This window comes from Pelodiscus sinensis, chromosome 1 (assembly GCF_049634645.1).
Source record: "Pelodiscus sinensis isolate JC-2024 chromosome 1, ASM4963464v1, whole genome shotgun sequence".
NCBI classification, from domain to species: domain Eukaryota; kingdom Metazoa; phylum Chordata; order Testudines; family Trionychidae; genus Pelodiscus; species Pelodiscus sinensis.
Window position 1 is genome coordinate 330,615,123 of NC_134711.1, and position 14,445 is coordinate 330,629,567.

Consider the following 14,445-nt stretch of genomic DNA (forward strand, 5'->3'; position numbering starts at 1 on the left):
CCCCACCTGAGAGCCCCACCTGAGAGCCCCCACCTGAGAGCCCCCGCCTGAGAGCCCCCACCTGAGAGCCCCACCAGAGAGCCCCCACCTGAGAGCCCCCACCTGAGAGCCCCCGCCTGAGAGCCCCCACCTGAGAGCCCCACCTGAGAGCCGTCACCTGAGAGCCCCACCTGAGAGCCCCCACCTGAGAGCCCCGCCTGAGAGCCCTGCCCGAGAGCCTCCGCCTGAGAGCCCCCGCCTGAGAGCCCCGCCTGAGAGCCCCCCACCTGAGAGCCCCGCCTGAGAGCCCCGCCTGAGAGCCCCCGCCTGAGAGCCCCCACCTGAGAGCCCCCGCCTGAGCCCCCGCCTGAGAGCCCCACCTGAGAGCTCCCGCCTGAGAGCCCCCACCTGAGAGCCCCCGCCTGAGCCCCCGCCTGAGAGCCCCCCGCCTGAGAGCCCCCGCCTGAGCACCCCACCTGAGAGCCCCCGCCCGAGAGCCCCCGCCTGAGAGCCCCCCGCCTGAGAGCCCCGCCTGAGAGCTCCCGCCTGAGAGCCCCCCGCCTGAGCCCCCGCCTGAGAGCCCCACCTGAGAGCTCCCGCCTGAGTGCCCCCGCTTAAGCACCCCCGCCTGAGCCCCCGCCTGAGAGCCCCACCTGAGAGCCCCGCCTGAGTGCCCCCGCTTAAGCACCCCCGCCTGAGAGCCCCCACCTGAGCCCCCACCTGAGCCCCCGCCTGAGCCCCTGCCTGAGCCCCCGCCTGAGAGCCCCCCACCTCAGAGCCCCGCCTGAGTGCCCCCGCTTAAGCACCCCCGCCTGAGAGCCCCCCACCTGAGAGCCCCGCCTGAGTGCCCCCGCTTAAGCACCCCCGCCTGAGAGCCCCCACCTGAGCCCCCACCTGAGCCCCCGCCTGAGCCCCTGCCTGAGCCCCCGCCTGAGAGCCCCCCACCTCAGAGCCCCACCTGAGAGCCCCCACCTGAGAGCCCTGCCTGAGAGCCCCGCCTGAGAGCCCCCGCCTGAGAGCCCCCCCTGAGAGCCCCCGCCTGAGAGCCCCCACCTGAGAGCCCCCGCCTGAGAGCCCCCGCCTGAGAGCCCCACCTGAGAGCCCCCGCCTGAGAGCCCCCGCCTGAGAGCCCCGCCTGAGAGCCCCCACCTGAGAGCCCCGCCTGAGAGCCCCGCCTGAGAGCCCCCGCCTGAGAGCCCCGCCTGAGAGCCCCGCCTGAGAGCCCCCCGCCTGAGAGCCCCGCCTGAGAGCCCCCGCCTGAGAGCCCCCGCCTGAGAGCCCCGCCTGAGAGCCCCACCTGAGAGCCCCCACCTGAGAGCCCCCGCCTGAGAGCCCCCGCCTGAGAGCCCCGCCTGAGAGCCTCCGCCTGAGAGCCCCGCCTGAGAGCCCCGCCTGAGAGCCCCCACCTGAGAGCACCGCCTGAGAGCCCCCACCTGAGAGCCCCGCCTGAGAGCCCCCGCCTGAGAGCCCCCACCTGAGAGCACCGCCTGAGAGCCCCCACCTGAGAGCCCCGCCTGAGAGCCCCGCCTGAGAGCCCCGCCTGAGAGCCCCCGCCTGAGAGCCCCTCGCCTGAGAGCCCCTCGCCTGAGAGCCCCGCCTGAGAGCCCCCGCCTGAGAGCCCCACCTGAGAGCCCCCACCTGAGAGCCCCTGCCTGAGAGCCCCCACCTGAGAGCCCCTGCCTGAGAGCCCCCGCCTGAGAGCCCCGCCTGAGAGCCCCACCTGAGAGCCCCCGCCTGAGAGCCCCTGCCTGAGAGCCCCTGCCTGAGAGCCCCACCTGAGAGCCCCTGCCTGAGAGCCCCCACCTGAGAGCCCCTGCCTGAGAGCCCCACCTGAGAGCCCCCACCTGAGAGCCCCCCGCCTGAGAGCCCCGCCTGAGAGCCCCACCTGAGAGCCCCCGCCTGAGAGCCCCTGCCTGAGAGCCCCGCCTGAGAGCCCCACCTGAGAGCCCCCGCCTGAGAGCCCCTGCCTGAGAGCCCCTGCCTGAGAGCCCCACCTGAGAGCCCCTGCCTGAGAGCCCCCACCTGAGAGCCCCTGCCTGAGAGCCCCACCTGAGAGCCCCCACCTGAGAGCCCCCCGCCTGAGAGCCCCGCCTGAGAGCCCCCCGCCTGAGAGCCCCTGCCTGAGAGCCCCTGCCTGAGAGCCCCGCCTGAGAGCCCCCCGCCTGAGAGCCCCGCCTGAGAGCCCCACCTGAGAGCCCCCCGCCTGAGAGCCCCGCCTGAGAGCCCCCACCTGAGAGCCCCCGCCTGAGAGCCCCCACCTGAGAGCCCCTCGCCTGAGAGCCCCCCGCCTGAGAGCCCCTCGCCTGAGAGCCCCCCGCCTGAGAGCCCCACCTGAGAGCCCCCACCTGAGAGCCCCTGCCTGAGAGCCCCCTGCCTGAGAGCCCCACCTGAGAGCCCCCACCTGAGAGCCCCTGCCTGAGAGCCCCCCGCCTGAGAGCCCCACCTGAGAGCCCCCACCTGAGAGCCCCGCCTGAGAGCCCCGCCTGAGAGCCCCGCCTGAGAGCCCCTCGCCTGAGAGCCCCCGCCTGAGAGCCCCCGCCTGAGAGCCCCCACCTGAGAGCACCGCCTGAGAGCCCCCACCTGAGAGCCCCCGCCTGAGAGCCTCCGCCTGAGAGCCCCCGCCTGAGCGCCCCCACCTGAGAGCACCGCCTGAGAGCCCCCACCTGAGAGCCCCGCCTGAGAGCCCCTGCCTGAGAGCCCCACCTGAGAGCCCCCACCTGAGAGCCCCGCCTGAGAGCCCCTCGCCTGAGAGCCCCCGCCTGAGAGCCCCCGCCTGAGAGCCCCCGCCTGAGCGCCCCCACCTGAGAGCACCGCCTGAGAGCCCCCACCTGAGAGCCCCCGCCTGAGAGCCCCTGCCTGAGAGCCCCCTGCCTGAGAGCCCCACCTGAGAGCCCCCGCCTGAGAGCCCCTGCCTGAGAGCCCCCCGCCTGAGAGCCCCACCTGAGAGCCCCCACCTGAGAGCCCCGCCTGAGAGCCCCTCGCCTGAGAGCCCCCCGCCTGAGAGCCCCTCGCCTGAGAGCCCCCCGCCTGAGAGCCCCACCTGAGAGCCCCCACCTGAGAGCCCCCGCCTGAGAGCCCCGCCTGAGAGCCCCCGCCTGAGAGCCTCCGCCTGAGAGCCCCCGCCTGAGCGCCCCCACCTGAGAGCACCGCCTGAGAGCCCCCACCTGAGAGCCCCGCCTGAGAGCCCCCACCTGAGAGCCCCCACCTGAGAGCCCCGCCTGAGAGCCCCCGCCTGAGAGCCCCGCCTGAGAGCCCCCCGCCTGAGAGCCCCTCGCCTGAGAGCCCCCCGCCTGAGAGCCCCACCTGAGAGCCCCCGCCTGAGAGCCCCTGCCTGAGCCCCCGCCTGAGAGCCCCCCACCTCAGAGCCCCGCCTGAGTGCCCCCGCTTAAGCACCCCCGCCTGAGAGCCCCCCACCTGAGAGCCCCGCCTGAGTGCCCCCGCTTAAGCACCCCCGCCTGAGAGCCCCCACCTGAGCCCCCACCTGAGCCCCCGCCTGAGCCCCTGCCTGAGCCCCCGCCTGAGAGCCCCCCACCTCAGAGCCCCACCTGAGAGCCCCCACCTGAGAGCCCTGCCTGAGAGCCCCGCCTGAGAGCCCCCGCCTGAGAGCCCCCCCTGAGAGCCCCCGCCTGAGAGCCCCCACCTGAGAGCCCCCGCCTGAGAGCCCCCGCCTGAGAGCCCCACCTGAGAGCCCCCGCCTGAGAGCCCCCGCCTGAGAGCCCCGCCTGAGAGCCCCCACCTGAGAGCCCCGCCTGAGAGCCCCCGCCTGAGAGCCCCGCCTGAGAGCCCCGCCTGAGAGCCCCCCGCCTGAGAGCCCCGCCTGAGAGCCCCCGCCTGAGAGCCCCCGCCTGAGAGCCCCGCCTGAGAGCCCCACCTGAGAGCCCCCACCTGAGAGCCCCCGCCTGAGAGCCCCCGCCTGAGAGCCCCGCCTGAGAGCCCCGCCTGAGAGCCCCCACCTGAGAGCCCCCGCCTGAGAGCCCCCGCCTGAGAGCCCCCGCCTGAGAGCCCCGCCTGAGAGCCCCGCCTGAGAGCCCCCACCTGAGAGCACCGCCTGAGAGCCCCCACCTGAGAGCCCCGCCTGAGAGCCCCCGCCTGAGAGCCCCCACCTGAGAGCACCGCCTGAGAGCCCCCACCTGAGAGCCCCGCCTGAGAGCCCCGCCTGAGAGCCCCGCCTGAGAGCCCCCGCCTGAGAGCCCCTCGCCTGAGAGCCCCTCGCCTGAGAGCCCCGCCTGAGAGCCCCCGCCTGAGAGCCCCACCTGAGAGCCCCCACCTGAGAGCCCCTGCCTGAGAGCCCCCACCTGAGAGCCCCTGCCTGAGAGCCCCCGCCTGAGAGCCCCGCCTGAGAGCCCCACCTGAGAGCCCCCGCCTGAGAGCCCCTGCCTGAGAGCCCCTGCCTGAGAGCCCCACCTGAGAGCCCCTGCCTGAGAGCCCCCACCTGAGAGCCCCTGCCTGAGAGCCCCACCTGAGAGCCCCCACCTGAGAGCCCCCCGCCTGAGAGCCCCGCCTGAGAGCCCCACCTGAGAGCCCCCGCCTGAGAGCCCCTGCCTGAGAGCCCCGCCTGAGAGCCCCACCTGAGAGCCCCCGCCTGAGAGCCCCTGCCTGAGAGCCCCTGCCTGAGAGCCCCACCTGAGAGCCCCTGCCTGAGAGCCCCCACCTGAGAGCCCCTGCCTGAGAGCCCCACCTGAGAGCCCCCACCTGAGAGCCCCCCGCCTGAGAGCCCCGCCTGAGAGCCCCCCGCCTGAGAGCCCCTGCCTGAGAGCCCCTGCCTGAGAGCCCCGCCTGAGAGCCCCCCGCCTGAGAGCCCCGCCTGAGAGCCCCACCTGAGAGCCCCCCGCCTGAGAGCCCCGCCTGAGAGCCCCCACCTGAGAGCCCCCGCCTGAGAGCCCCCACCTGAGAGCCCCTCGCCTGAGAGCCCCCCGCCTGAGAGCCCCTCGCCTGAGAGCCCCCCGCCTGAGAGCCCCACCTGAGAGCCCCCACCTGAGAGCCCCTGCCTGAGAGCCCCCTGCCTGAGAGCCCCACCTGAGAGCCCCCACCTGAGAGCCCCTGCCTGAGAGCCCCCCGCCTGAGAGCCCCACCTGAGAGCCCCCACCTGAGAGCCCCGCCTGAGAGCCCCGCCTGAGAGCCCCGCCTGAGAGCCCCTCGCCTGAGAGCCCCCGCCTGAGAGCCCCCGCCTGAGAGCCCCCACCTGAGAGCACCGCCTGAGAGCCCCCACCTGAGAGCCCCCGCCTGAGAGCCTCCGCCTGAGAGCCCCCGCCTGAGCGCCCCCACCTGAGAGCACCGCCTGAGAGCCCCCACCTGAGAGCCCCGCCTGAGAGCCCCTGCCTGAGAGCCCCACCTGAGAGCCCCCACCTGAGAGCCCCGCCTGAGAGCCCCTCGCCTGAGAGCCCCCGCCTGAGAGCCCCCGCCTGAGAGCCCCCGCCTGAGCGCCCCCACCTGAGAGCACCGCCTGAGAGCCCCCACCTGAGAGCCCCCGCCTGAGAGCCCCTGCCTGAGAGCCCCCTGCCTGAGAGCCCCACCTGAGAGCCCCCGCCTGAGAGCCCCTGCCTGAGAGCCCCCCGCCTGAGAGCCCCACCTGAGAGCCCCCACCTGAGAGCCCCGCCTGAGAGCCCCTCGCCTGAGAGCCCCCCGCCTGAGAGCCCCTCGCCTGAGAGCCCCCCGCCTGAGAGCCCCACCTGAGAGCCCCCACCTGAGAGCCCCCGCCTGAGAGCCCCGCCTGAGAGCCCCCGCCTGAGAGCCTCCGCCTGAGAGCCCCCGCCTGAGCGCCCCCACCTGAGAGCACCGCCTGAGAGCCCCCACCTGAGAGCCCCGCCTGAGAGCCCCCACCTGAGAGCCCCCACCTGAGAGCCCCGCCTGAGAGCCCCCGCCTGAGAGCCCCGCCTGAGAGCCCCCCGCCTGAGAGCCCCTCGCCTGAGAGCCCCCCGCCTGAGAGCCCCACCTGAGAGCCCCCGCCTGAGAGCCCCTGCCTGAGAGCCCCCTGCCTGAGAGCCCCACCTGAGAGCCCCCACCTGAGAGCCCCTGCCTGAGAGCCCCCCGCCTGAGAGCCCCACCTGAGAGCCCCCACCTGAGAGCCCCCGCCTGAGAGCCCCGCCTGAGAGCCCCGCCTGAGAGCCCCTCGCCTGAGAGCCCCCCGCCTGAGAGCCCCTCGCCTGAGAGCCCCCCGCCTGAGAGCCCCACCTGAGAGCCCCCACCTGAGAGCCCCCGCCTGAGAGCCCCGCCTGAGAGCCTCCGCCTGAGAGCCCCCGCCTGAGCGCCCCCACCTGAGAGCCCCCACCTGAGAGCCCCGCCTGAGAGCCCCCACCTGAGAGCCCCGCCTGAGAGCCCCGCCTGAGAGCCCCCTGCCTGAGAGCCCCCCGCCTGAGAGCCCCTCGCCTGAGAGCCCCCCGCCTGAGAGCCCCGCCTGAGAGCCCCTCGCCTGAGAGCCCCCCGCCTGAGAGCCCCTCGCCTGAGAGCCCCCCGCCTGAGAGCCCCACCTGAGAGCCCCCACCTGAGAGCCCCTGCCTGAGAGCCCCTCGCCTGAGAGCCCCGCCTGAGAGCCCCCGCCTGAGAGCCCCTCGCCTGAGAGCCCCCACCTGAGAGCCTCCGCCTGAGAGCCCCCGCCTGAGAGCCCTGCCTGAGAGCCCCGCCTGAGAGCCCCGCCTGAGAGCCCCCGCCTGAGCCCCCGCCTGAGAGCCCCACCTGAGAGCCCCCGCCTGAGCCCCCGCCTGAGTCCCCGCCTGCGCTTTGCCCCACTCCTGAGGCAGCGGGTTTCCAACTTCTTCCCTCTGTCCCCGGTTGACGCTGGTCGGTGCCACCACCCAGCATCATGTGACTGGGAGTGGGCTCCGGGGTGGGGTTGGGGGGGAGCTTTGGGGCGTGGGGGGCTCCGGCTTTAGGGGGAGTCAGGGCTGGGGTTAGGAGGGGCTGACCCTGAGTCAGCGATGCAGCGGGCGGAGGGGGGGGGCGAAGGCAGTTTCCTGCCTCCCCTGGCCCTGCAGACCAGGCTGCCCCCAGGCGCCGCCAGCGGTGGGTTCCCAGCCAGTGGGAGTGCGGAGCCAGTGCCCAGGGCAGGGGCAGCGCGTGCAGCTCTGTGCGCTCGCCCCACACACCCAGGAGCCGGGCCCGCTGCCGGCCCCTTCCAGTGCGCAGCACAGCCTGTGGCGCCAGGAGAGGCAGGGAGCTGCCTCCCCCCCCACTGCACCCGCTCGCACGATCCCCCGGCAGCCACCAGACCCAGGTCCTGACAACCGGAAAACCACTGGTCCAGGTGGTGGGAAAAGATGGAGGCAAACGGCTGAGGGAAGGGGTGAGGGGCTTGTCCCACTGGCAGGGGGAGTGGTGCAGGGGCCAGCGGCCGGACAGAGGGATCCGGCAGAGGGATCCTCTCCGCTCCTTCCACTCCCCGCAGCGACAGAAGCTACAACCGCCCCCGGAGGAAAGATAGAAGCAGCGCAGGGCAGGGCCTGCAGGGAGCAGAGACCATCGGAGCGGCCAGACTGGCTCAGAGCAAAGGCCCGTCCTGCCCAGTGTCCTGTTTGCCCACCGCGCCCTATGCCAGGTGCCCCGAGGGAGGGAACAGAAACAGGGAACCATCCAGTGATCCCTCCTCTGTCGCCCATTCCCAGCGTCTGACACACAGAGGCTAGGGACCCCCTCCCTGCCATCCTGGCTAACAGCCATTGACGGACTGAACCGCCATGCATCTATCTAGCTCAGTGGGTCTTATACTGTGCAACACAGCACAGTGGTGTGCCGCCAGGCAGTCGCAGGTGTGCCGCAGGGAACAACAGAGTTAAAAATGGCCGCCCGTAAAGAGGCAGGAAAACTTTTTTTTTTTTAACTCAATAACTTTCCGCCAACTCCCCCCCCCCCCTTGGTGTTCCTCATAAAAAAAATATTGCTTGGTGTTCCTCGGTCTTAAAAAGTTTAAGAAACACTGATCTAGCTCTTTTTTGAACCCTGTTGTAATGGCCCGGAGACGTGCTGAACAGCACCCAGTGACTAAGGGGTTAATCTCAGATAGCCAGCAAAGGTGATGGCCAGGGGACCGGGAGAACCAAGGGAGAGGGAGGGTTGAAATTTGAATCGGATGTAGGTTCCCTGCCTGCTTTCTTTGTGTGGGAGAGTGAAACCAGTTACCATAGCTACCCCCTTATTCTGTGCCGGGTTCCTCCCCTCTGAGCTACCAGACCTCTGTCTTCGCCTGGCATGGAAACACCGGGGCACCCCAGTCTCTCAGCCCCCGTGACTCGGTGTCCTGAGCGATCCTGCCCCCAGCACTGGCTTCTTACAGGGCCAGGTCCCTGCCCCACAACGAGCAGCGTGCCCCACTTTCCCAGGAGGGTGCCAGTCCCCTCCCCGGTGCTGCCCGTGGCGCTGTGGAGAGCTGGGAATGACACCCACATTGGATGATGGGAGCAGAACGGAGCGTTCCCTAGAAACGAGGGAGTGGGGGGGCCAAACGGTTGCAACCCAAAATCGTGGAATGAGAATTCGTGTCACTGGCTTCCGATCCAAGCTCATAAAGTCGGTCCCTCCCTCCCAGCCACTGGCCCGGCCTGAGCTGGCCACACGCACAAGAACCGGGATACGGGCTTTATGGCAACCTCCCGGCTTCCCAGGCGTCTCCAGAGGTGTAGGCGAGCCGTGTGCCCCGCAGTGCAGCTGTGGGAAGAGCAGGCTGGGCGCGCCGCTCGGTGGCAGGCAGGAAGTGTAAGGGGCCGGCTGGGGTGCACTGTAGGGGATATGTGCAGGCTCCCAGCTGGGCTACTGGGAGGGGCTGGCGGCAGCTCCCATTGGCCAGGGTGCCCAGTCCTGCTTCTGCTGGGAATCGATCCTGTCCTGCCAGGCTGTGGCTGCGGCTGCGGCAGCCCAGCCCTAGCCCCGAACAGGGGGCAGGCCCTGTGGTCTGGCCCCCATCTGGCCATGGCCCCATTCCTGCCCTGGTGGCCTGACCCCAGACTTCCTCCTGCTGGGGGGCAGTGCATGGAATTGGCTCCTGTCCGGCCGTGGTTACAGCAGCCTGGCTCCAGCCCTGGCCCTGTGTAGGCCCCAAGGTCTGCTGCCCATCTGCTTTGGGGGGGTTTGTGGCAGCCCCCTGGGCACGGTGGGGGCAGGAGGGGAGGTGGAATTGGCTGCAGTGGCCCGGTTTGGGCCGGTCCGTCACACCCCCCCCACATGCTTCTCCCCCACATCCCAACCCCCTGCCACCTGCACCTCCTGGCTTGAGCCCCTCATACATCCAACCCTCTGCCCCAAGTCCCTCCAACATCCCGACTCTGAATCCTACACCCCAATATCCCCAGCCCCCTTCCCTGAACCCTGCCCCCCACATATCTGAACCCCCTGCCCTGAGCCCCTCATATTCTCCAACCCTGACTCCCGCACCCCCGTGCACCCTCAGCACCCTGCCATCATGTCTGCACCCCGGGGCGGATACAGGGCAGGGCGAGCGGGGCGGCCGCCCCGAGCCCCGCACTTCAAGAAGCCCCGTGCATGCACCGTGTCAAAGGGGGAGCCCGTGAAATTGTGCTGCCCTGGACCCTGCAAAATCCTCATCTGCCCCGTCTGCACCCTCCACACACCCAACCGTCTGCCCCGAACCCCTCCAGCACTCAATCGCACACGGACATTTCTTACGGGTCCTCTGCCCTGCAGGAGGGGGCTGGGATAGTACAGGACCTGAAAGACATTGCAAGAAATTGTGTTTTACCGAAGCAAACTTTTGCCCCTGTCTGTGGGCAGGACAATCCCCTCGGTGGTCAAGTGCCTGCATCTACTTCCAAGCCTGGTCGATTGGTTCCAGTTGTCTGAGGGGTTTCCACCATCCATGTTGTGAAGGAGCCGGGCTGGACCACAGAGGCGGGAGTTACTTCCCCTGCCAGCCATGGTGGGTTGACAACACCTCCTGGAAGGGCCGTCACCTTCACACTGTGCCCTGGTGACTAACTGCTACTCCCTGTCCATAAATCACTGGGTCACAGGTGGGACCTTCTGGCGTAACTGTGGCTTGCGCATGAGGCTTGGCCAGGTACAAGCTGTCTGCCCACAACTTACATGCCACACGCACATGTTACATGCACATTTTCCATAAGTGTGGTGTGGTGAGTGTGTCAGGTGTGAGCTGGCAGCTGGTGTCAAAGAACAGGGCAGCCTTTGCTGGGGGCCTCAGCAACACCACAACCTTTCTGAATAACATACAACAAGAGACAGGCTCAGACACAGCCAGGGAGGGGAAAGGGTTAATTCTCGGCTGCTGTTTCCCACCTGAGTCAGTCTAAGTGGCCAGGTCCCCGGGGCTCCCTGCTGGCTCCGAGCCCCCGCTGGGATTCCCAGGGCTGCTGTATAAACACCCCTGTCCCTCAGCCCTGCTCAGTGCGGCTTCCCCATCCCTGCAGCTCCCTGTGTCCAGGCAGCGACCGCTCATCCCGGCCGGGGCAGGAGCCTGGTGAGTCCTGGGCAGGGCAGGGATCTGCCCCGGGGCGGCTGGAAACCCCTGGCCCCTAGGAAATGTGGGAAGGGGGGTTGGCTGGAACGGGGCTGCCTCCCTCGTACTGCAGGGCAGCACGGCAGCCCCTGGCCCTGAGCACACGCCCCTGGCCTGGCGCGGAGGGTCAGTGTCAGGCTGCGGGTTTGGGTGACACTGACCCTCTCCCACAGGAGTCAGGGGGGCACTGGCTGTGGGGCTCAGCGGTGCTGGGCTGGGCTATTCTCGGCTAACGGGACTGGTCAGAGGGAACCTCCTTTGGGATCCCCTCCAGCCTTGCCATCCCCTCACCCCCTCCCGCGTCTTCACGCAGGGACACGGCCCGTCAGTCACTGTGGCTGGGCAAAGGGCAGAGCTGGGACTGTTCCACCGTGGAGCCCAGGAGTCACCGATGACCAGGGCTGGGTGAGCCTGACGTGCCCCCTTCTGTCATGGCATCTCTCTGTAGCCGGTGTCGGGGGCGGCTGGGCTGCACGTGCTGCCTCACGCAGCTGAGCTTTGTGGCGTTAATGAAGGTGCTTCCCAGACCAGGGAAGCTTCCGGATGGCGGGCAGCCCTCAGCGGAGAGCGAACAGGTTCAGGACTGTTTAGAAAGCTAGGCAGGCCCACGTCCCTGGGGTCAGATCTGATGCCTTTGAGGGGGCTGGGGGAGGTGGCTGAGGTAATTGCAGAGTCTTTGGCTACTATATTTGAGAACTCCTAGTGCTTGGGGAGGCTGCACAAAAGCAAATATTGTGTCCAAGTTTTAAAAAGGATAGAAGAAACCACAGAGCTACAGACCCGGCAGCTTCCCCTCCATCCCCGGAAAAAACAAGGGACCCATTCTGTGCCACGCAGAGGAGAGGAAGGTGGTTAGAACAGGCACCATAGATCAACCGTTTGTGCACAAGCACTTTAAAAATGTGTCACTATTGATCTCTCTGCCATTTCTGATGCATCTGAGGAAGTGGGTCTTTGCCCACAAAAGCTTATGCTCCAATAAACCTGTTAGTCTATACGGTGCCACAGGACTCCTCATTGTTAAATCTGAGGAATTGTCCCAGATCGAGCTGTCATTGGATGAGGTTTGGGCTCAAATTCGTAAAAGTAACTGTAACCAGTTACTGGGACCAGATGGCATTCACTCAAGAGTTTTGAAATTTCGAAAAGAACTCGAATTTCAAATTGTGGAACTATTAACTATGGTTTGTAACTTGTCCTCTTTAAATCAGCTTCCATACCTAATGACTGGAAGATAGCTAATGTGATGCCAATATTTAAAAAGGGCTCTAGAGGTGATCCTGGCAATGACAGAGCAGTGAGTCTAATGCCAGGGCTGGGAAAATTAATAGAAACTATAGAAAAGAATAAAACTGTCAGACACATAGATGAACAGAATTTGTTGAGGGAAAGTCAAAATGATTTCGGTAAAGGGAAATCACGTCTCATTAATCGACTTGAGTTCTTTGAGGGGGTCAACAAACATGCGGACAAGGGGAATCCAATGGAGATAGCATTCTTAGATTTCCAGAAAGCCTTTGACAAAGTTACTCACGAAAGGATCTTAAGCAAAGTAAGTTGTTATGGGATAAGAGGGAAGGTCCTTTCATGGATTGATAACTGGTTAAAAGACAGGAAAAAAAGGGTAGGAATAAATGGTCCGTTTTCAGAATGGAGAGAGGTCTCTGCCTCTCAAGTGGTGCCTCGCAAGGGATCGTACTGCGACTTCTATTCAACTTATTTATTAATCATCTGGAGAATTAGTTAATTAATAACTAATTAATAAAGGGCTAAACAGCAAATTGGAAAAATTTCCAGACGATACTGAACTGCTCAAGATAGTTTAGACCAAAGCAGACTGTGAAGCGCTTCAAAAAGAACTCTCCAAACTAAGTGATTAGGTAACAAAATGGCAAATGAAATGTAATGTGATGCACATTGAAAAAAATAATCCCAACTATACATTGTGTTCGTATACGTACAGTATAATGGGCACTCATTTAGCTACAACTATTCGAGAGAGAGAACTTGGAGGCATGTGAATAGTTCTCTGAAAACACCCACTCAATGTGCAGCGGCAGTCAAAAAAGCAAATAGAATGTTAGGAGTCATTAAAAATGGATAGAGAATAAGACAGAGAATATCTTATTGCCTCTCTATAAAACCATGGGACACCCACATCTTGAATACTGTGAACAGGTGCGTTCGCCTCATCTCAAAAAACACATGTTGGAATGGGAAAAGGTTCTGAACAGGGCAACAAAAATGATTAGGGGCTTGGAACGGGTCCCAAATGGAGAGAGATTAAAAAGATTTGGACTTTTCATCTTTGAAAAGAGGAGACTAAGGGGGGAAACGGTTATGAAATATAAAATAATGACTGACATGGAAAAAGTGCCTAAGGAACAATTATTTACTTATTTCCATATAAAAAGAACTAGGGTGTCACCAAATGAAATTAAGAAATAACAGGTTTAAATCAAAGAAAAGGAAATTTTTCTTCATGCAGTATATAGTGAACCTGTGGAACTCCTTGCCGGAGGATGTGGTGAAGACCAGGACTTTAATAGGATTCAAAAAATATCTAGAGACATTCATGGATGATAAGTCCATCAATACTTACTAGACAGGATGGGTAGGAACGGCCAGCTGGGGATCTGGCATTGGCCACTGTTGGAAGACAGGGAACTGGGCCAGATTGACCTTTGGTCTGACCCAGTCTGGCCGTTCTTACATATTTATACTCTGAGAGCATCAGTAGCAAAGAGGAAGAGGAGAGATAGTGTTGAGGACAGCAACCCCAGTAGGGTGCCTCCTGCATGACCTAATCATCTTCCCATTCCTGAAATGGAGACGTTCTGTAGCAGGAGAGTGTGTCTGCTCCACGGTACCAGCCAAGAGGCTGCAGTCACACCAGGAAGCTTTGATGATGTCTCTGTTTCTGTCCCCAGTTGCACTCTGATCCCACCTGCCTCTCCAGGTCTCACTGATTTTCGATTTTGCTCTTAGCTCCTAGAAACGGAAGAGAAGCTCCAGGGGACGGTGTAGGATGCCAGCCGACAATCACAGCGTTTTTCCCCCCGCTACATTCATCCTGACCGGCATCCCTGGTACCAAAGAGTCTCAGGTCTCGCTCGCCAGCCCCTTCTGTCTGATGTACGTTGCGGCGCTTCTGGGGAACTCTCTCCTCCTCTACATCATAGCGACAGAGCGAAGCCTCCATGAGCCCATGTACCTTTTCCTCTCCATGCTGGCCGCTGCTGATCTGCTGGTGTCGACTACCACAGTGCCCAAGATGCTGGCCGTGTTCTGGTTCAGAGCAGGGGAAATTTCTTTTGCTGCCTGCCTCACCCAGATGTTCTTCGTCCATGTCAGTTTTACCTCTGAGTCGAGCATCCTGCTGGCCATGGCGTTTGATCGGTACGTTGCCATCTGCAACCCCCTGAGATACACCACCCTGCTCTCCAAGCCTGTGATCGGGAAGATCGGGCTGGCGGTTCTCACAAGGAGTTTCTGTCTCGTTTTCCCTTTCATATTTCTCGTGATGCGGCTGAGGTTTTGCAGAACCAACTTCCTGCCACAAACCTATTGTCAATACATAACCGTGGCCCGGCTGGCCTGTGACGACATCATGGTCAACCTCTGGTACGGCGTCGCTGTGGGTGTTTTAGCGTTTGGCTTGGATGCTGTGCTCATTGCTGTGTCTTACCTGCTGATCCTCAGGGCCGTCTTCCTGCTCCCCTCTAAGGGTGCCCGGCTCAAGGCCCTGCGCACCTGCAGTTCCCACGTCTGTGTCATCCTGATGTTCTACCCACCTTCCTTTTTCTCCCCTTCCGCACACCAATATGGGGATGTCATCCCTGGTTATATTCTCAACCTCCTGGCCAACAGCCACGTGCTCATTCCCCCCATGTTAAACCCCATTATTTATGGGGTGACAACAAAAGAGATCCTGAAAAGTTTGATCAACCTGTTCGATCGAAGCTGTAGGAGAAACTTCTTGCTGAGCTAACGCAGGCAACAGAAAA

The 14,445-nt window shown here is 64.2% G+C and overlaps 1 protein-coding gene across 1 annotated transcript; it reads left to right on the top strand.

The window, feature by feature from the left end:
• The first annotated feature begins 13,466 nt into the window (after positions 1–13,466).
• Positions 13,467–14,429, top strand: LOC102443516 (olfactory receptor 52B2-like). The gene has a single exon (XM_075922577.1). The coding sequence runs from the start codon at positions 13,467–13,469 to the stop codon at positions 14,427–14,429; it is 963 nt and encodes a 320-aa protein (XP_075778692.1).
• The last annotated feature ends 16 nt before the right edge of the window (positions 14,430–14,445 follow it).